Source organism: Bactrocera neohumeralis, chromosome 3 (genome assembly GCF_024586455.1).
Source record: "Bactrocera neohumeralis isolate Rockhampton chromosome 3, APGP_CSIRO_Bneo_wtdbg2-racon-allhic-juicebox.fasta_v2, whole genome shotgun sequence".
Taxonomy (NCBI): Eukaryota; Metazoa; Arthropoda; class Insecta; order Diptera; family Tephritidae; genus Bactrocera; species Bactrocera neohumeralis.
In genome coordinates this window covers 9,511,943-9,527,593 of record NC_065920.1, presented here as the reverse complement: position 1 = coordinate 9,527,593, position 15,651 = coordinate 9,511,943, and the positions used below count along the sequence as shown (strand labels likewise).

The 15,651-nt window shown below is 32.6% G+C and overlaps 1 protein-coding gene across 2 annotated transcripts in view; it reads right to left on the bottom strand.

The window, feature by feature from the left end:
* LOC126754009 (piezo-type mechanosensitive ion channel component) overlaps nucleotides 1-15,651 on the bottom strand; it is a 92,453-nt gene that overhangs the window by 36,650 nt on the left and 40,152 nt on the right. The window contains exons 3-10 of one of the 2 annotated variants that reach the window (XM_050465837.1): nucleotides 10,037-10,213; nucleotides 8,462-8,732; nucleotides 8,185-8,390; nucleotides 7,003-7,129; nucleotides 6,803-6,922; nucleotides 6,577-6,739; nucleotides 5,735-5,869; nucleotides 1,808-1,867 (exon numbers count right to left, since the gene is read on the bottom strand). In XM_050465837.1, the coding sequence (XP_050321794.1) occupies nucleotides 1,808-1,867; nucleotides 5,735-5,869; nucleotides 6,577-6,739; nucleotides 6,803-6,922; nucleotides 7,003-7,129; nucleotides 8,185-8,390; nucleotides 8,462-8,732; nucleotides 10,037-10,100 (1,146 nt within the window). In that variant the 5' untranslated portion in view covers nucleotides 10,101-10,213. The remainder of the gene's footprint in view (nucleotides 1-1,807; nucleotides 1,868-5,734; nucleotides 5,870-6,576; nucleotides 6,740-6,802; nucleotides 6,923-7,002; nucleotides 7,130-8,184; nucleotides 8,391-8,461; nucleotides 8,733-10,036; nucleotides 10,214-15,651) is intronic. The other variant, XM_050465838.1, reaches the window with a different exon arrangement.

Sequence of the window (15,651 nt, the reverse complement as noted above, 5' to 3'; positions counted from 1 at the left end):
AACTTCGCCAACTTTGAAGAGATTAATTGAAATGGCAGCAAATTTTAATTTTGCGTTAGTTTTGGGACACCCTGTATTTTCTAATTTATTTTTTTTTTATAAAAATATGGTCAGAATAGTGTTTCAACTTCGTCAACTGTGAGCGATTAATTGAAATTACACAAATTTTAATATTGTTTTAATTTTTGGACACCCTGTATTTTCTAATTTTAATTTTTTTTTAACTTTTTGTTTGAATTTTCTAATTTTAATTTATTTTTAAATTTTCTAATTTTCTTTTTTTATATTTTTTAATTTTTTTTTCTCTAATTTTAATTATTTTTTCTCTAATTAATTTTAATTATTTTTTCTCTAATCAAATTTAATTGTTTTATTATCTAAGTTTTTTAATTTCTAGTGTATGTATGTATATGTATGTACAATGTAAAAGAATACGAGATTATGCTGTTGCGCTGTCATATTTTGCAAGTAATGCTAGAATGACGTCATATTAGCGTTGAGCTGGGAGAGAAAAGTGCGAAAATCTCGCTCTGAAAATATTAAGCTCCAATACTTTTACTTTGAAAAAAGCTTTTATGGATTAATATTCTTTAAAAACTAGTTTTTTGTATTTTTTGCATGAATCATTGCTATTATGACGTTAGAATGACAGCTATTACACAGCAAAATCTCTGTACTCACTATACATACATATGTATGTATGTATGTATATGTATGTATATATCACATTAAAATGAGAAAGTTTAACAAATTTTAGTGAGAGAAAATAACATGAGACTCTCTCTAAACAAGTTGAAATTAACGAAATTCTATTTATATATGTGTATTAGAGCGGGTCGAATTACATGGAGCCAGACATTGAAAAAATGGCGTATGCGGCAAATGTGCTACGGATCATTCTGAACAACTTTGCCTGAGACTTTATGGGTATAAAACCGTTTTTGAGCGATTTTTAAGGCGAAGTCTTTTAGCGATTATAAAAATTTGTTCGTCAGTTTTTGAGATATCGCAATGAAATTTAATACTTAGGTGTATTTTGATATTTTATTGATAATTTGTGGAAATCGGCAAGCTCGGACAACTATATCACATATATGCCATACAACCGATTATTCAGATTTTTTAAACTTCAGCTTAAAAATCGGCGACTCAAAACCGAATTAAGACACATAGTCTCTTAGGCAAAGTTGTTCAGAATGTTCCGCAGAATATTTCCTGCATACGCGATTTTATAGTAAAAAAAAATTTATAATAAAAAAAACGACCCGCTCTAATGTGTATACGCTATGTACAAATTTTCAACCGTGACAGCGCCACAAAAAATAATATTTAAAAAAAATATTTTGAAAAATAATTAACGCCGCTAAAAGCCTTAATCTTGATGTTTTAAAAAGCAAAAGCGCTTTTGAAAACTAATTCTAGTTTTTTTTTTAATTTTTTTAGACAAAATTTGTTAGTATAATTATTACTACAATAAAATAAAGTGCAGTGATTTTTTATGAATATTTACATGTACATATGTATATCTACGTCTTATGTACAGTTACTTAGTAGGAATACGTTTCTAGTTTAGTTAAAGGCACTGCAGATTTACTAAGTGTTAAGTAGTAGTCCTACAAGTTGTAGTATAACAAGGATAACATGAATTTTAGACAAACAGTTTGAACACTTAATGCTACTAAATGCAGAGTTATTAGTTGATTAGCGTTAATTGTAATGAAGTTTAAGTTTTTTTTAGCGAAAGGGTTAAATTTGGTTAACACAATTGATGGTTTTATTTATTTAACACACATGTTAGTTTACGTACAGGTGTCGTCTCAGTCGGTTCGATAGTAGTTTTTGGACGTTGGTCACGACGTAACGAAACCTAAAGTAAAAGTAGAAAAGCATAAACTTAAAATAAACGCAATTGAAAGCAATAAAACTGTGCAGAATTTATTTTTTTTTTCGAAAATTACACAATAAGTACTATTTTTTAGGTTAAGAAGAGTGTGCAGATAGAAAAGATATAAAGATATACAGAGCTAAGAGAAATAGAGTTTTTGTAGATAAATTGGAGTTAACAAATAATAATAAATAATACGGAAAGAGGTAAATTAAGCAGCTAAAGCATAGTTTCAAAACTAAATAATAATTATTAATTTTAATTTAATTTAAAAAATACTTTCAATCAAACTTACAATGTGTTCAAAATATTTAACATTTTTGAATTTCAAAATAACTTAAATTTTACAAATCTGTTTCGAACTAAGCCAAGTGCCCAAAAATAAAAAGAATTATGCTATTTTGCTTAAAAATAATGTTATATTCGTCACCTAAAATCCATAACATATCATCAAAAAAATTGAAATTGAATTGAATTTTTTATTGTTTACGATTCACTACTTTATATCACATACATATGTATATATAGCAAAAAATTTTCAGCTTCCGCTTTCAGATATAGAGAATATATAACCATTTTATAACCAAAACTCAAATTGTGGTTCAATAAAAGTGGTTATTTTTAATAAAATATTTTTTTTTCACCATAAACTTACGAAAAGTGATTTTACGTTATTTTGCATTTTAGGTGACGATATGCACATAAAATAGAGTATTGTTTAAGGGGTTACGCGGATTTTAAAATTTCAAAAAATCGTATTTTTTAATTTATTTTTAAATACTATGATATGTCTAGAATATTTTTCCAAAGTTTCAAGGCAATCGCAATAAAAGTGTAGGAGATAGAACTTTTGGGAGAGTGACCCGTCAGGCTGGACCGTTTGGCTACTACAATCTTTGATCGTGTTTTCATGATTTCTTAAAAACTATTGAAGCGATCTTATTGAAATTTTTCATAGTTCTTTTAAATATGATGACCACGTAAGCGATCGAAGGATTTTTTTTCGCTTTTTCAATGCAATTAGTGGTAAAAATTAGCCCAAAAATCATATTTTTATGTTTGCAAGTTTGCCAAAAATTATATTTCTTCCAAATTCTTCGATTAAACACGACATATACTCAACAACTAACCGATTAAATTTGATTTTTTTAATTTAGATGAATCCCACATCTGTTATATTGACCACCGCGCGGAGACGTTTTTGGAGGGTGCGTTCGGAAACCAACTGCGAATAGTTGAATTTCCAAAAACTTTAATGAAAAATTCACATAAAATTATTCAAATTGTGCGCTTTGTTAAGGTCAAAAATTTTAATAAATTCAGATTTTATTATAATATATGAAAAAAAACGGCGAAAATAGGCATTTTTTCGGTCAAAACCCACGTAACCCCTTAAGTTCAGTTAGGAATTTTTACGCGGAGTTAATTTTTGTATGCCTATCTTTCAAGCTTTAACCACAACATTTAATAATTAATTATAATGCATTAAACAATTTATAAAATGTTTAATAGTGTATAAATACAAGACATAATTACTTTTCATATAAAGAAGGATACCAGCTGAGGCTCATAAGCGAACTGTTTATGTCAGTGTTCTTAATCGTAAACTTAACTTAGATACCTGTTCGTTATGAACAGGGTTGCAAATTTTTTATGTACAAAATTCTGGATTAAAAAATAAAATATTCAAGTGTTGGATTTAAAATCAAATTTTTATGCCAAAATTTTAATATAAATTAATTTTTTTTGGATTAAAAAATAAATTTAAATTTTTTTTAATTTTGGTGATGGTATTAAAATTTACTTTTTATCCCAAAATTTTTATGAAATTATTTAATTTTTTTAGGTCTGGTGTTGCGATTAATATCTAATTTTTATGCCAAAATTTTAATATTGATTTTTTTTTATTAAAAATTAGATTATATTTTTTAATTCTGATGTTGGGTTTAAAATCTATGTTTTTATTCCAAATTTTAATTCCAAAAATTTAATTTTTAATCCAAGATGTTATGGATTACATTTTTTTAATCCCGTATTTGATATATTTTTTCACAGCCCGGTATTTAGGGTGACATTTTTTTCAAAATATTATAATCTCGTATTTGGCATTACAAAAAAGAAAATATATATAAAATTCACATGTTAATTTAATTATTTTTTTAATGCAATATTTGCAGCCCTGGTTATGGGTATTCATGGCAATTTTTAAGTATCATATAAGTTAATTATTTAATTCTTTTATTTTATTTTTCAAACTACGCGAATAAAAATGTAAGTTCAGACCTAAATAATATTTACACCTTAATATGTGAGTGTATATACAAATATATAATCATAATGTTAATTTATAGTATATGCTGCATTATGATATTGGTTTTAGTTCAAATTTTTTAAATTATTTATTAATTATTTGAAATAATTTTATGGGAACTTTATTATTGATTATCACTTTATTTTAAATGATTATGACAAAAACAATAACAAAAGTATAATTTTGTTGTTATTTTTAATTATTATGAATAATTGTACCTAAAGGAAAATTTTCTCAAAAGAAAATAAGGACAGTTGAAACCTAACTTTATGCAAGCTACGTTTTTATAAAAGATATTATAACACAAGACAAAAAAAACGATAATTTCGGCTGCACCGAAGCTATAATACCCTACACAGTTGCATTTCTTATAGCATAAAAGGGTATAAAACGATGTTTATCTCGATTTTTATCGGTCAGTTTGTATGGTAGCTATATGCTATAGTGGACCGATCTGAACAATTTGTTCGGAGATTGTTGTTTGCTTTGGAAAATAATTCATGCTAAATTTCGTGAACGTATCTCGTCAAATAAAAAAGTTTTCGATACAAGAACTCGATTTAGATCGGTCAGTTTCTATGACAGCTATATGTTATAATGATCCAATATCAGCGATGAGCAAAGTAACAGAAGTAGATTGGATAGAAAAAAACATATGCAAAAATTCAAACCGATATCTCAAAAACTGAAGGAATAGTTCGTGTATATACAAATAGTCAGGCAGGGGACATGGCAAATCTAACCAGTAAATCTAACTCCTTAGCAAAATAGAGAGCGTTAGTCCCAGCGGACTAATACTAATTTGAATTTTTTTAGGTGGCGGGGCAAATAGATGTTAACTGGAAGCATAAATCGCCTAGATAGATTTAACTGGGGCGTGGCAATAGCTCAAAAACTGCTTTAAGGTGCAAACGAGTCACACTTCGGCGCTTAAACTGGTATCTTGGATTACTTTGCCTATCTAATTCAAGTACCGGAATGCCATTTGGGAAACAAGAAACTTCTCATAACATCCATTAGCCATTAGGATGGGTCCTAAAACTGGTAGAACTCTATAAGTTACGAAAATCATCGAAATACATACAAGTAATGGAAAGAGAGAGAAATGTCTATATTAATACTAATATTATATATGATTAGTCTTTTAAGCAGAAGCATTAATCTGCGTAAATTTTGCTTTTTATTTTTGTACGATTGAGAAGTCTGAATATCATTGAACTCAGGTTGGGATAGACGGATATAGAGCAGTATTTGTACGTTAAGCCGGCAAGTAACAAAGAAACCTGAGATTTTCACATTGGCAATGTTTTTTTATGGTTCTACTATTGTTACTATCAATGTTAGGGTGTGTAAAGAAGTCGCGCAGATATTGAAAAATATATTATTTCATAGAACAAAATATTATGCATATATTTCTTACGCAGAGCGTAGTATCTCCTTTCTTTTGGGCAACTTCTTTTTTGTACTTTTAAGCCACGAAGAGAAAAATTTTCAAAAAAAAAAAAATATGCACATACATATATATTTATTTTGCTTACAGTCAGACGCTGTGCACGCTTCCAACTATCTTTTTTACTACCACGCGATGAATGTGTTGTTATGCGTGATATTTGACGAGCTAATTTACTGCCATTTTCTAATTGGGCTATGACGGGTTTGGGCTTTGCGGTGACCTATGGCATGTCAGATGCATAGTTGCCAGATAACACAGTGCACAAATAAAATATGTTAATTTTAGAATTCGATGTGAAAGGCAGTGGCATAAAGGAATATGCATAAGTATGTAAAATAGATATATTTTTTTAAATAAAAAGGTTTTCAGATGTTATGTTCGAATTTGATTGTTTTTTAAAACATATGTTTTAGATTTTTTTAAATTTTTTTTTAATTTTAAAATAATTTTTTTTTTTAATTTTTTTTTAAATTTTTTTAGATGATTTTTCCAATTTTGTACGGCGCAGCAGCAGTAGCATTTTAGTTTGGACGCAAAAGCAGCATTAAAAGAAAGAAAGGTAAAATATTTCAGTTACATTTTGCACTTTTTGGTTTTAGTCAAATTAGTTCACATACGAAAGTATTATTCATATAAAAATAATAGAGAGAAAATAATGCCAAAAGCCATTGGAAAATGTAGGGGTAATTTATAGTGTTATGAATTTTTTGTTGTTTTTGTTTGCTATGAAAATGCATTTGTTGTTGTTGTTTGTGTGCACATTCGACGATTGGTTAATACACAATAACCATGAAATTGGTTAAAATGCAAACAGAGCACCCCAAACAGGCGTAGTATTAGATATTATGTATGTAGGTATGTATGTATTTATAAACAAAGTGTACTTGGTATTGTTTCGTAAGGAAGATTAGAGAGTTTGATACTCACATTCGGATTGCTCAGGCACTTGGCGGTCAGCGCTAGCACAAAGTATGTTAACAGCATTAGGATGGGAAGAATAAACGAGTCGAAACTGTATTTCAGGTTATAGCTCATGACGCGTATGTCGCGATCGCATGAGGAGAGGACCAACGGTTCCAGACCGATCAATCTATAAGGAAAAAAATAAATTTTTATATCCTTTAAGGCACTTTAATTTGTATTATCAACAAACCTCGCTATTAAATTATCGCTGCTGAGATAATATTGCGCCCAAGGTGTCTGATAGGCCACTATACACACCGAATGCAAGGCGATCACCAGCATTAGGAAACGCAGCAGCACGGAGAAACCGCTAAAGTAAGAGTAAAGAAAAATTATTTAGTCACAGGTATATTTTTTATTTGTATTTACAAAAAAAGGAGTCGAACTCACCGACGCAGCGAATTATAGGTGGCCCAGTAGGAACCGCTCAGCAAGAATATGAGAAAATAGAAGCCAGCAGGCGCTGACGGTCGCAGCACCGCTATAACGAATAGCATTGCCAGGCAGAAGAGCGGAGCTGAGGTAACAAACAAATTTTTATTAATAAACAAATTTTTTTTATAAAAAATTGTTAAAAAATAATATTAAAAAAAAAATAAAATTGTAAAAAAATTATTTATAAAAAAATTAATATTCAATAAAATTATTTTAAATTTTTTATAAAAAAAAACTTTTGAAAATTATTTATAAAAAAATTTTTTTAAAAAATAAATAATAAATAAAAATATTATGAACAAATAAATTAAAAAAAGTGATTATAAGAAATAATGTAACAATAAATATTATTTATTAAAAATTATACTAATAAAAATAAATAAATTTTTATAAAAAAAAACATTTTCAAAAAAATAATTACATATTTTTCACACTTCAGTCAAATCAAAGACATATTCGAAAATTATTCATAAAAAGACTAAAAAAGAAATATTAATAAAAATATAATAGTATAAAAAATATTAATATTAAAAAATGTTATTATAAAAACTAGTATAACAAAAATATTATTTATAAAAATATATTATTAATTAATTTTTTTTTAATGATAATGATTTATTATAAAAAAAATGTATTAACGAAAAAAATAATTTTTTTCAAACTTCAATTGATTCGATTTTCAAATCTTTTTTTCACTCACATATTCGAATTTTTTTATTTACAGTAAAAATTAAAAATAAATCTTACTAAATAATTATAATATTAACAAAAAAAAAATAATATCTATTATTTTATAAAAACAAATATTATTAATAAAAAAATTAATGAGTTCATTATTCAAAAATAAAATTATTAAAAACAATATTAATTATAAATTATATTAAAAAATTTGTAAAAGATTTAATAAAAAATAATAAAAAACCTACAAAAATTGTGAACAAAAAAATGTTATTAATAAAAATATTATTACAAAAAATAATAAAAAAGTAATATTACAATAAATATTATTTATGACAAAATATTTTTACTAAAATGTAAAAAATCTTATTAATGAAAAAATAAAATTATGAGAAAAAAATACTTATTTTTCAAACTTCAATACAAAAAAATTTAAGTCAAATTTTATCTTTCACTCACATATTCTTATTAGACCATCGAAGAAGGCTTCATCGTCCGTGTTGTCGCTATCCGTTGAACTGCGTATTGGTATAATTTCGCCAGTTTCCAATTGCAATGTGATCGGCGGTGGTTTCTGGCTCAATTTCTTTATGACTATGAATGAAATCACCACTGTGATGAAGACCAGCACATCCGGCATATGCCATTCGGCGGCAGCAATCGGACTGCGTAAAGAAACAAATAATTTTGCATTATTAAAATTTAAAAATATCGTTATTGCTTGTTTTTGACTTACTGCAAGTCCTGCAGATTGATGAAGCCGATGTGTCGCAACAGCTGTTGCGTAAATGAACACATAGCGAAGATCGACTCGATCTTCATTGCAATTATTGTCACTTGCAGTACTATATGACATAATAATAGTAGTGAACATAGCGCGATGAGTATGATGTAAAATGGTCCAACAGAACTTTTGAAATTACGACTGTTGGCGATGGGGATAAAGGGCGTTATAAAAAACATTAACAGGTACACGAACGAAATACCGGCAGGACGAAATAGTGCAGCTGTAGATACAAAGGAAAATTGTTATTAAAATTTAGTTAAAATTGTAAGATGAGAAATAAAAAACAAAAACGAAGTAAGACAGCCTAAAAGCAGACTACATTTTTTCATTACTTAAATTTTATTGACTGCTGCAGTTACTTTATAATGTATAAAATTCTTGTTTGAATGTTTTGTAGTTTGCGGTAGGTATAGTAAAGAACACAGTTCGAGCCTAAAACTATACCTCAACCTTTTTCTTATTATACAAAAATTATAGAAAACTTTCGGCGGGGTCGGACCAAAGGGAGAAAGGAGTAGGGCGACGTTGTTGAGGAATGATCTCTTGATGATGACAGGAGGCGGTTCCAGCAGAAACTGCTTGGAGAGGAGTTCATTATGCTCCTTAACTAAGAGCATACGGGCCTCACTATGCAAGTGTTTGCTAGGAGACAACAAGAAGCATCTTGTCGTAGTTCGGAGTGCAGTGTTTTGACACGTTTGGAGCGAACTAGTTGCAGATTGCACAGCTGTAGAGGCTAAGGTCGCAGTAGTGGGTTGGTAGCATGGGGCCACGTAACTCGTAGTCCACTCCTTGTGTGTCTTAAGGCCTGAGCAGGTCTTAAGACCTCTCCATCCATTGGAAATATTACAGCTGAACGAGGTGAACTTTGAATGGAGCTTTTTAGCGCAAATGCAGCAGAAAAATTCCTCCGGTCCCGGATTGGACTCAATGCCAGCACGAGTCAAGAGAAAACGCAGGAAACCTTCTGCAAGACGTTGTTCCAATGTTGACAAACTTAAACTAAACTCATCGATCTAAACGGAGTTAGATCTCCGAAGTCCTTGGCCGGATAAAATCCGGGTCGATTCCGATGTGTAGAACCGGTTGTTGCGAGAATTGTATCGGTCGAATTGTATGGCAACTATATACTATAGTAATCCGATATCGGCCGTTCCGACAAATGAGGAGGTATTTGCCGTGAGAAAAAATTTCACAACGATATCTCAAAAACTGAGGATAGTCCTGGCGTATACATATACATACATACAAATTGTAGAAAGCGTAAAAATTAAGTCTAATAATTGAAAACCGACGCTTAATAATATGCCATTTGCTACACTCTTAAGCGTACGCATGTATAAAAAGCCTGAAACTATGCTTTAGTTATGTGACCCAAAGTATAGTCTTCTTTTAGGCACTATAATAAGCAAAAAACTGCAAATTTCAAAACAAAATAAGTTAAATCAATAAATTGCTTTCGTGGCATTAACTTGTCAACTTATTATAACCATATACGAGTGTAAAAAGTGGTGAAACACTTACCCAACACCAGCACCGTCGGCACCACCACATATTGCACCGCGAGACAGGCATAGCTTACTGCCATTTTGTGGAAGATTCAACTATGTTACTATCGAGGTTAATATACCTACGTTGGCTATTAATTGCTGTAGTCTTTGCGGCATCACCAGCCAGAGTTCTGCACACACATCGATTCAGCTGTGAATAAAAATAACAGAAAATTAATAAAGAAAAATCACGAAGGTGGAAAAAAATATATTTTAGAAAATATTTATTTCTATGAAAAAGTTGAAAACTAAAGAGCGAGTTCGTCGGTAGTTGATAGGAAAGGCAAAAACTTAAAGTAGTTTGCGGGCGTTTTGAGAATACGTTGATGTTGCTGATAGAGACTAGAGGCGCTAGTAAGCTATAGAGCAGCAAAGTAGACGGATTTACTGGGGTTTTATATAAAATTAGTTTAAGGATTAACAACTGAATGAGAAATTCATTTTTGATGTAATTAATTTTTTCTTGAACTTCGACACCTCAGTAATCTTATCTTCGACGAACCAGAAGACATAGCCGAAACCGACATTAGCTGTCTCAACAAATTTGTGATAAGCTCAAAGTGCTTTATCGAACTGTAAAGACCTTACGATCCAGTATATAGAAGTTTATAAGTACCAAATGGACCGTCGTTCTAAGCTCCACAAGTGAGATCCTTCTTAGGGACGACCTTTTAATTTAGCCTACCATAACATTGAGAAACTATTAAGATTAGGTATCCCTCAAGCTTTCGAGGGAAATGTTATTATAATTGTATCCTACGAGCCTTGTATTCTCAATTTATCAAACAAAAGAAGTTAACTTTTGAACTTCGACATGGAAGTCTTACCTTCGTCGAGCCAGAAGACATAGCCGAAACCGACATTAGCTGTCCCTACAAATTCGTGATAAGCTCAAAGTGTTTTGTCGATCTGTAAGGGTCTTATGAGCCAGTATATAGGAGTTTTTAGTTAGGTACCATAAATGGACGGCGTTCTAAGCTCTCCAAGTGAGATCTTTCTTTGGATCGACCTTTTAACTTGGCCTAACCAAACTTTGAACTTCGAGAAACTATTAACATTAGGTTTCCCTCAAGCTTTCGTGGGAAATGTGCTAACAAAAAATTACCCAAATACAGCGCATTCTTCAAAGATAAATACTATTACGCCTATATACCATCGTAAGTCTTCAAAATATGAGCTAAAACTAACAAGGAAGAAAACTGTGTGACAATAATAGGAAGAAAACAAAGCGCCAACATAAAAGTTGAAACAAATGGTGCATTCCACACGCCACTTACTTTACGCTGAGTGGCTTTCTCATAAAACTGACACACTTTATACACTACTTAACCTTTCCGGGGCAAGTGAAATGGGCGGAAAGTAAGAAAAGTGAGACAATGCCGCTTCGACAACAATGGGAAAAGGCCATGTGTGGCACGAACGGCCACAAACACAACAATTCATTGTACGTGCCACTTAGCGAAATGCTGTGGCATGGACAGCAGTCAACTCGGCAGCATAAAAGGAGAGCACACCCACCAAGCAAATCACCAAGCAAATGTGGCATAAAACAGTCTAACAGCAAACAAGTGGTGGTCTAAGGAAGCAGGGCTGCGGCGTTGCCATTGTCAGTGTCATGTGGTTGCATATGTATGTATTTGAGTGTGTGTGTGGATATGCTGCCATTTAATTAACAAAACTAATTTGCGGAAATAAACATTGGCACACTTTTAATTATAGTTGAGTCAACAACAACCACAACAAGCTGCATAACATGTCAGCGGGGAGTAGTAGTGGCAAGTGGCAACATGCTCGACAGGTTGCTGGAGCTCATTCTTAAAAAAGTAAAATGACAAACGAGCGCACAGCTGGGCAGCGCAGAAAAACGACACGAAAAAATAGTTGAAGCGTCGGCGCGCCCCTTTTTCGTTTATTCATTGTCAGTCTTCAAGTGTAAGTAGTTTTTGCTTTTTGTTGTTTTTTTCGTTTTTTTGTCACATAACGTGACTGCTCGTTTGGCGGTCAGAGCGCCGTGTTGCATAAACTTGGCACACGAGCTCGCATTAATTTCTATGCCACATCAGGACATCAAAATTCAACAGTGAAGTGCAAAATTGTCAGCGCAAGATTTAATTACTTTCAACAAATATAAAGAAGCTCCTCAATTTGCTAAATTTGGAGCGTGCAGTCCTTGAGGAGGGTTTGCTAAATTTGACAGCCCGTCAGAGTTATTTTAGGAATGCTTTCGATCGTAAATGGATAAGAACTTGTGAGTCGCTCTAAAAAATCGCTTTCGAACAACTTAGAGACCCATTCAACTTAAATGTGAGAGATCAGTTGAAACAGGAGATCCAAGTTTTAATACAATTTCAAAATCGTTAAATAACCGGGTTTTCAATAAGAGAACTAAAAAATGGTTTTGGGATATCAAAAAAATTCTTTATTCCTGAGAAAGCACATTCGATGCCATTATGTATGGAACTCGATTTCCTTTGCATGGCTACCATGGGCACGCTTACAAAACTCCAGGTGCTGAACCCAATTTTCGGCCAATACTGCTGCAATTTCACGATGTTCGAACGAAGTTCACCAATCTTCGCTGACTTGTTGGCATAGACCATAGACTTAACGTAGCCTCTCAGGAAATAGTCAAACGATGTAAAATCGCACGAACGAGGCGGCCAATTTACTGGACCATTTCGTGAGATATCACGTTCACCAAACTTGGTTTTCGATAAATTTATGTATTGTGACATTCGTTGAGTGGCTTGTGGCGCCATCCTGTTGTAACCACATATTGTTGTTGATGATATGGACATCCAATTCGGGCCAAAAACATTCGGTTTTCATTGAGAGGTAGCGATTCAGATTCACAGTAACGTGCCGGTCTTGATCATCATAGAAGAAGTACGGCCCAATGACGCAGCTGACTCATAAACAGGACCATATTTTCTCGGAATGCAACGGTGACTCGTGGAGTACGTGTGGAATGCTGCCTGACCAATAACGCATATTTTGCTTATTGACGAAGCCATTCAGCCAGAAATGAGCCTCAGCGCTGAAGATGTTTTTTTGGTGAAAATCCAGATCATTTTCAAGTTGTTGTTCAGCACAATTCACGAACATGCGACGATTCTGGTGGTCAAGCGGCTTCAGTTCTTGCGTTAATTCGATCTTGTAAGGATGTAGCCGTATATCATTTCGCAAAATTCGCCACAACGACGTCACAGAGATGCCCAACGCTTGAGAGACTGTAATATTCTCGACACTACAGGCACTTCTTTGTATCACTTTGCACGGGAAAATTTTGTATTGTGTGTGTGGTTTAAATTTTTTCCACTAGACGCTCAATTGTTGATCTAACTGGACGATTATGTTGACGGTAAATTGGACGTAGAAATATCAAAAGAGCGGTATAAAATATGGCCTTGTTTGCTGTCCCGTTGGTCTACCTTTGTAGCGTCGATTTGAAAAAAATCCTTTAACTTTTGCACTGGTGATGAAAAATGGATCCCTTCCGACAACCTTAAATGCAAAAAATTATATGACAGAGCCAAAAATCAACGGCAAAGCCGAATATCTATGACGTCTATGTAATGCTCTGTTTTCGGTGGGATAGGTCGTGCTGTATTATGAGCGTCTTAAACTGGGTGAAATCATTAAAGGCGGCACAACTTATCAAATTAAAGCGAGCGTTTGCCGAAAAATGCCTAGAAATAGCGACTAGACATGAGGCAATAATTTTTCATCATGACAACTTTCAGCCTGATGTTGGAAGCTTAGTTAAAAACCAATTGGAATACTGTGACTGGGAAGCTTTGCCTCAACCATATTATAGCCCAGAATCTGGACCTTGTGACTATCATTTCTTTGATACAGAACGACCTGACTGAAATACAGAATATCAGAAATTGGCTTGATTCATTCTTTGCCGCCAAGTTCTTTTAGGAAAATGTGAAATGTCCATCTTAGAATAATACTATTTTATATGTTTAATTAAAAAAAATACCACATGAAAACACAAATAGTTATAGACCCATAATATCGGGTTACGCCGCACGGACCGAAATGTTTACTTCCTTACGCTCAATGTGCGCAGCGGTTTCAGGATGTTGGCCCACTCGCTGCTTTCGCAATGCTAACACATCAAATTAATAGCTTAAGTGCTTATTGATGAGGAAAAAATTGTATTGAAAAAATGAATAAATGCAAATATTTATAAATTAATGCAGCATACGGTGCAGCAATCACAGTAGTGGCTAATAAGAAATAACACTTGTAGAATTTTACCACTGTGTTGTGCATATTTGAAACATTTTAAGTGTAAATACCAAAATGGTGAATAAAAATATTTTTATGTGAAGAAAATAATGAAGTCGATACAATTTTTTCCACATTGACAGTTTTCAAATAAACTTCTTTTTAGGTTAGTTTCTATTGATGAGTATTACTTTTAAAAATTGAGCACCATAATAAGATCACGAATGATCTGAAACTAAAAAGTGATATATATACATATAAAATTTTTGTTATATACAGGGTCCGGAAAGTAATAGGACGGAGTCGATTTAAAAAAATGTATTGAACCAATCGTTACAATTTTTTAAAACCTTTCAAAATAGGCTCCTTCTATGTCGATGCAGCGCTGCCAGAGCGATTGAAGGCGGCACGGAAGGCATTCTCTGGAATAGCCTTGAGAGCCGAGGTGCATGCTGCTTGGATCCCCTCTGTCGTCTCATCGGCCTTTTCAGGCAAGGAAACAAAAAAAGTCCGGGAGGCCAAATCTGGGCTGTAGGCGGCTGCCGAAACGTTGGGATGTCGGCCTTGGTTAGGTAGCTGTTCACAATAAAGGCGGTGTGTGTCGTGGTCAAATTCCAATCGGCTGCGATGTCTTGTCAGACCCGATTGACCCTTCGTTTGAGTCTCTTGAGAACTTCCACGTGAAACTTGGCGTTGACGGTTTGTCCATGAGGAAGACAATCAGCATCGTTTTCACTTTGGATTTGCTCATTCATCAGCGACCTGTTCCCGGCCCTCAAAAAAGGCCTGGTGCCACCGAAACACACCACTTCTTGCTAAAGCAATATTTGGGTAGGCCTGCTTGTAATAATTAGAGGGATCTCACTTGGACAGCTTAGAACGCCCGTCCTTTCTGTTAACTAAAAGTCCTATATACTGTTTTTTAAGACAATTGCAAATCGATAAAGCACTTTGAGCTCCTCATAAAAAAAAAAATAAATGATGGTACCCAGACGTAATGCTACAAATGGGTTAAATCGGGTTAATACTTCCCTTAGCCCCCGTATACCTAATAGAGAGATTTTTGAACCTCCGGATGACTTATATCGGGCAATAGGTGAGTTATCTTAATAAAAGTGAAAGAACGTGTTTTCTTATAACTCGACCTAGACCCCATGTAACTAACAGAAACTGAACGTTCGGAATTAAGTTCTTGTACGGAAAGAAATTCTATCTAACAATATATCTCCATGATATTTCGCACGGACTACTTTCAGATACATCTGTCATACAAACTGATTTATAAAAATTAAATTTTTCTAGGAAAAAATTTTTTATTTGACAAGAAATCTTCACGAAATTTGTTAAACA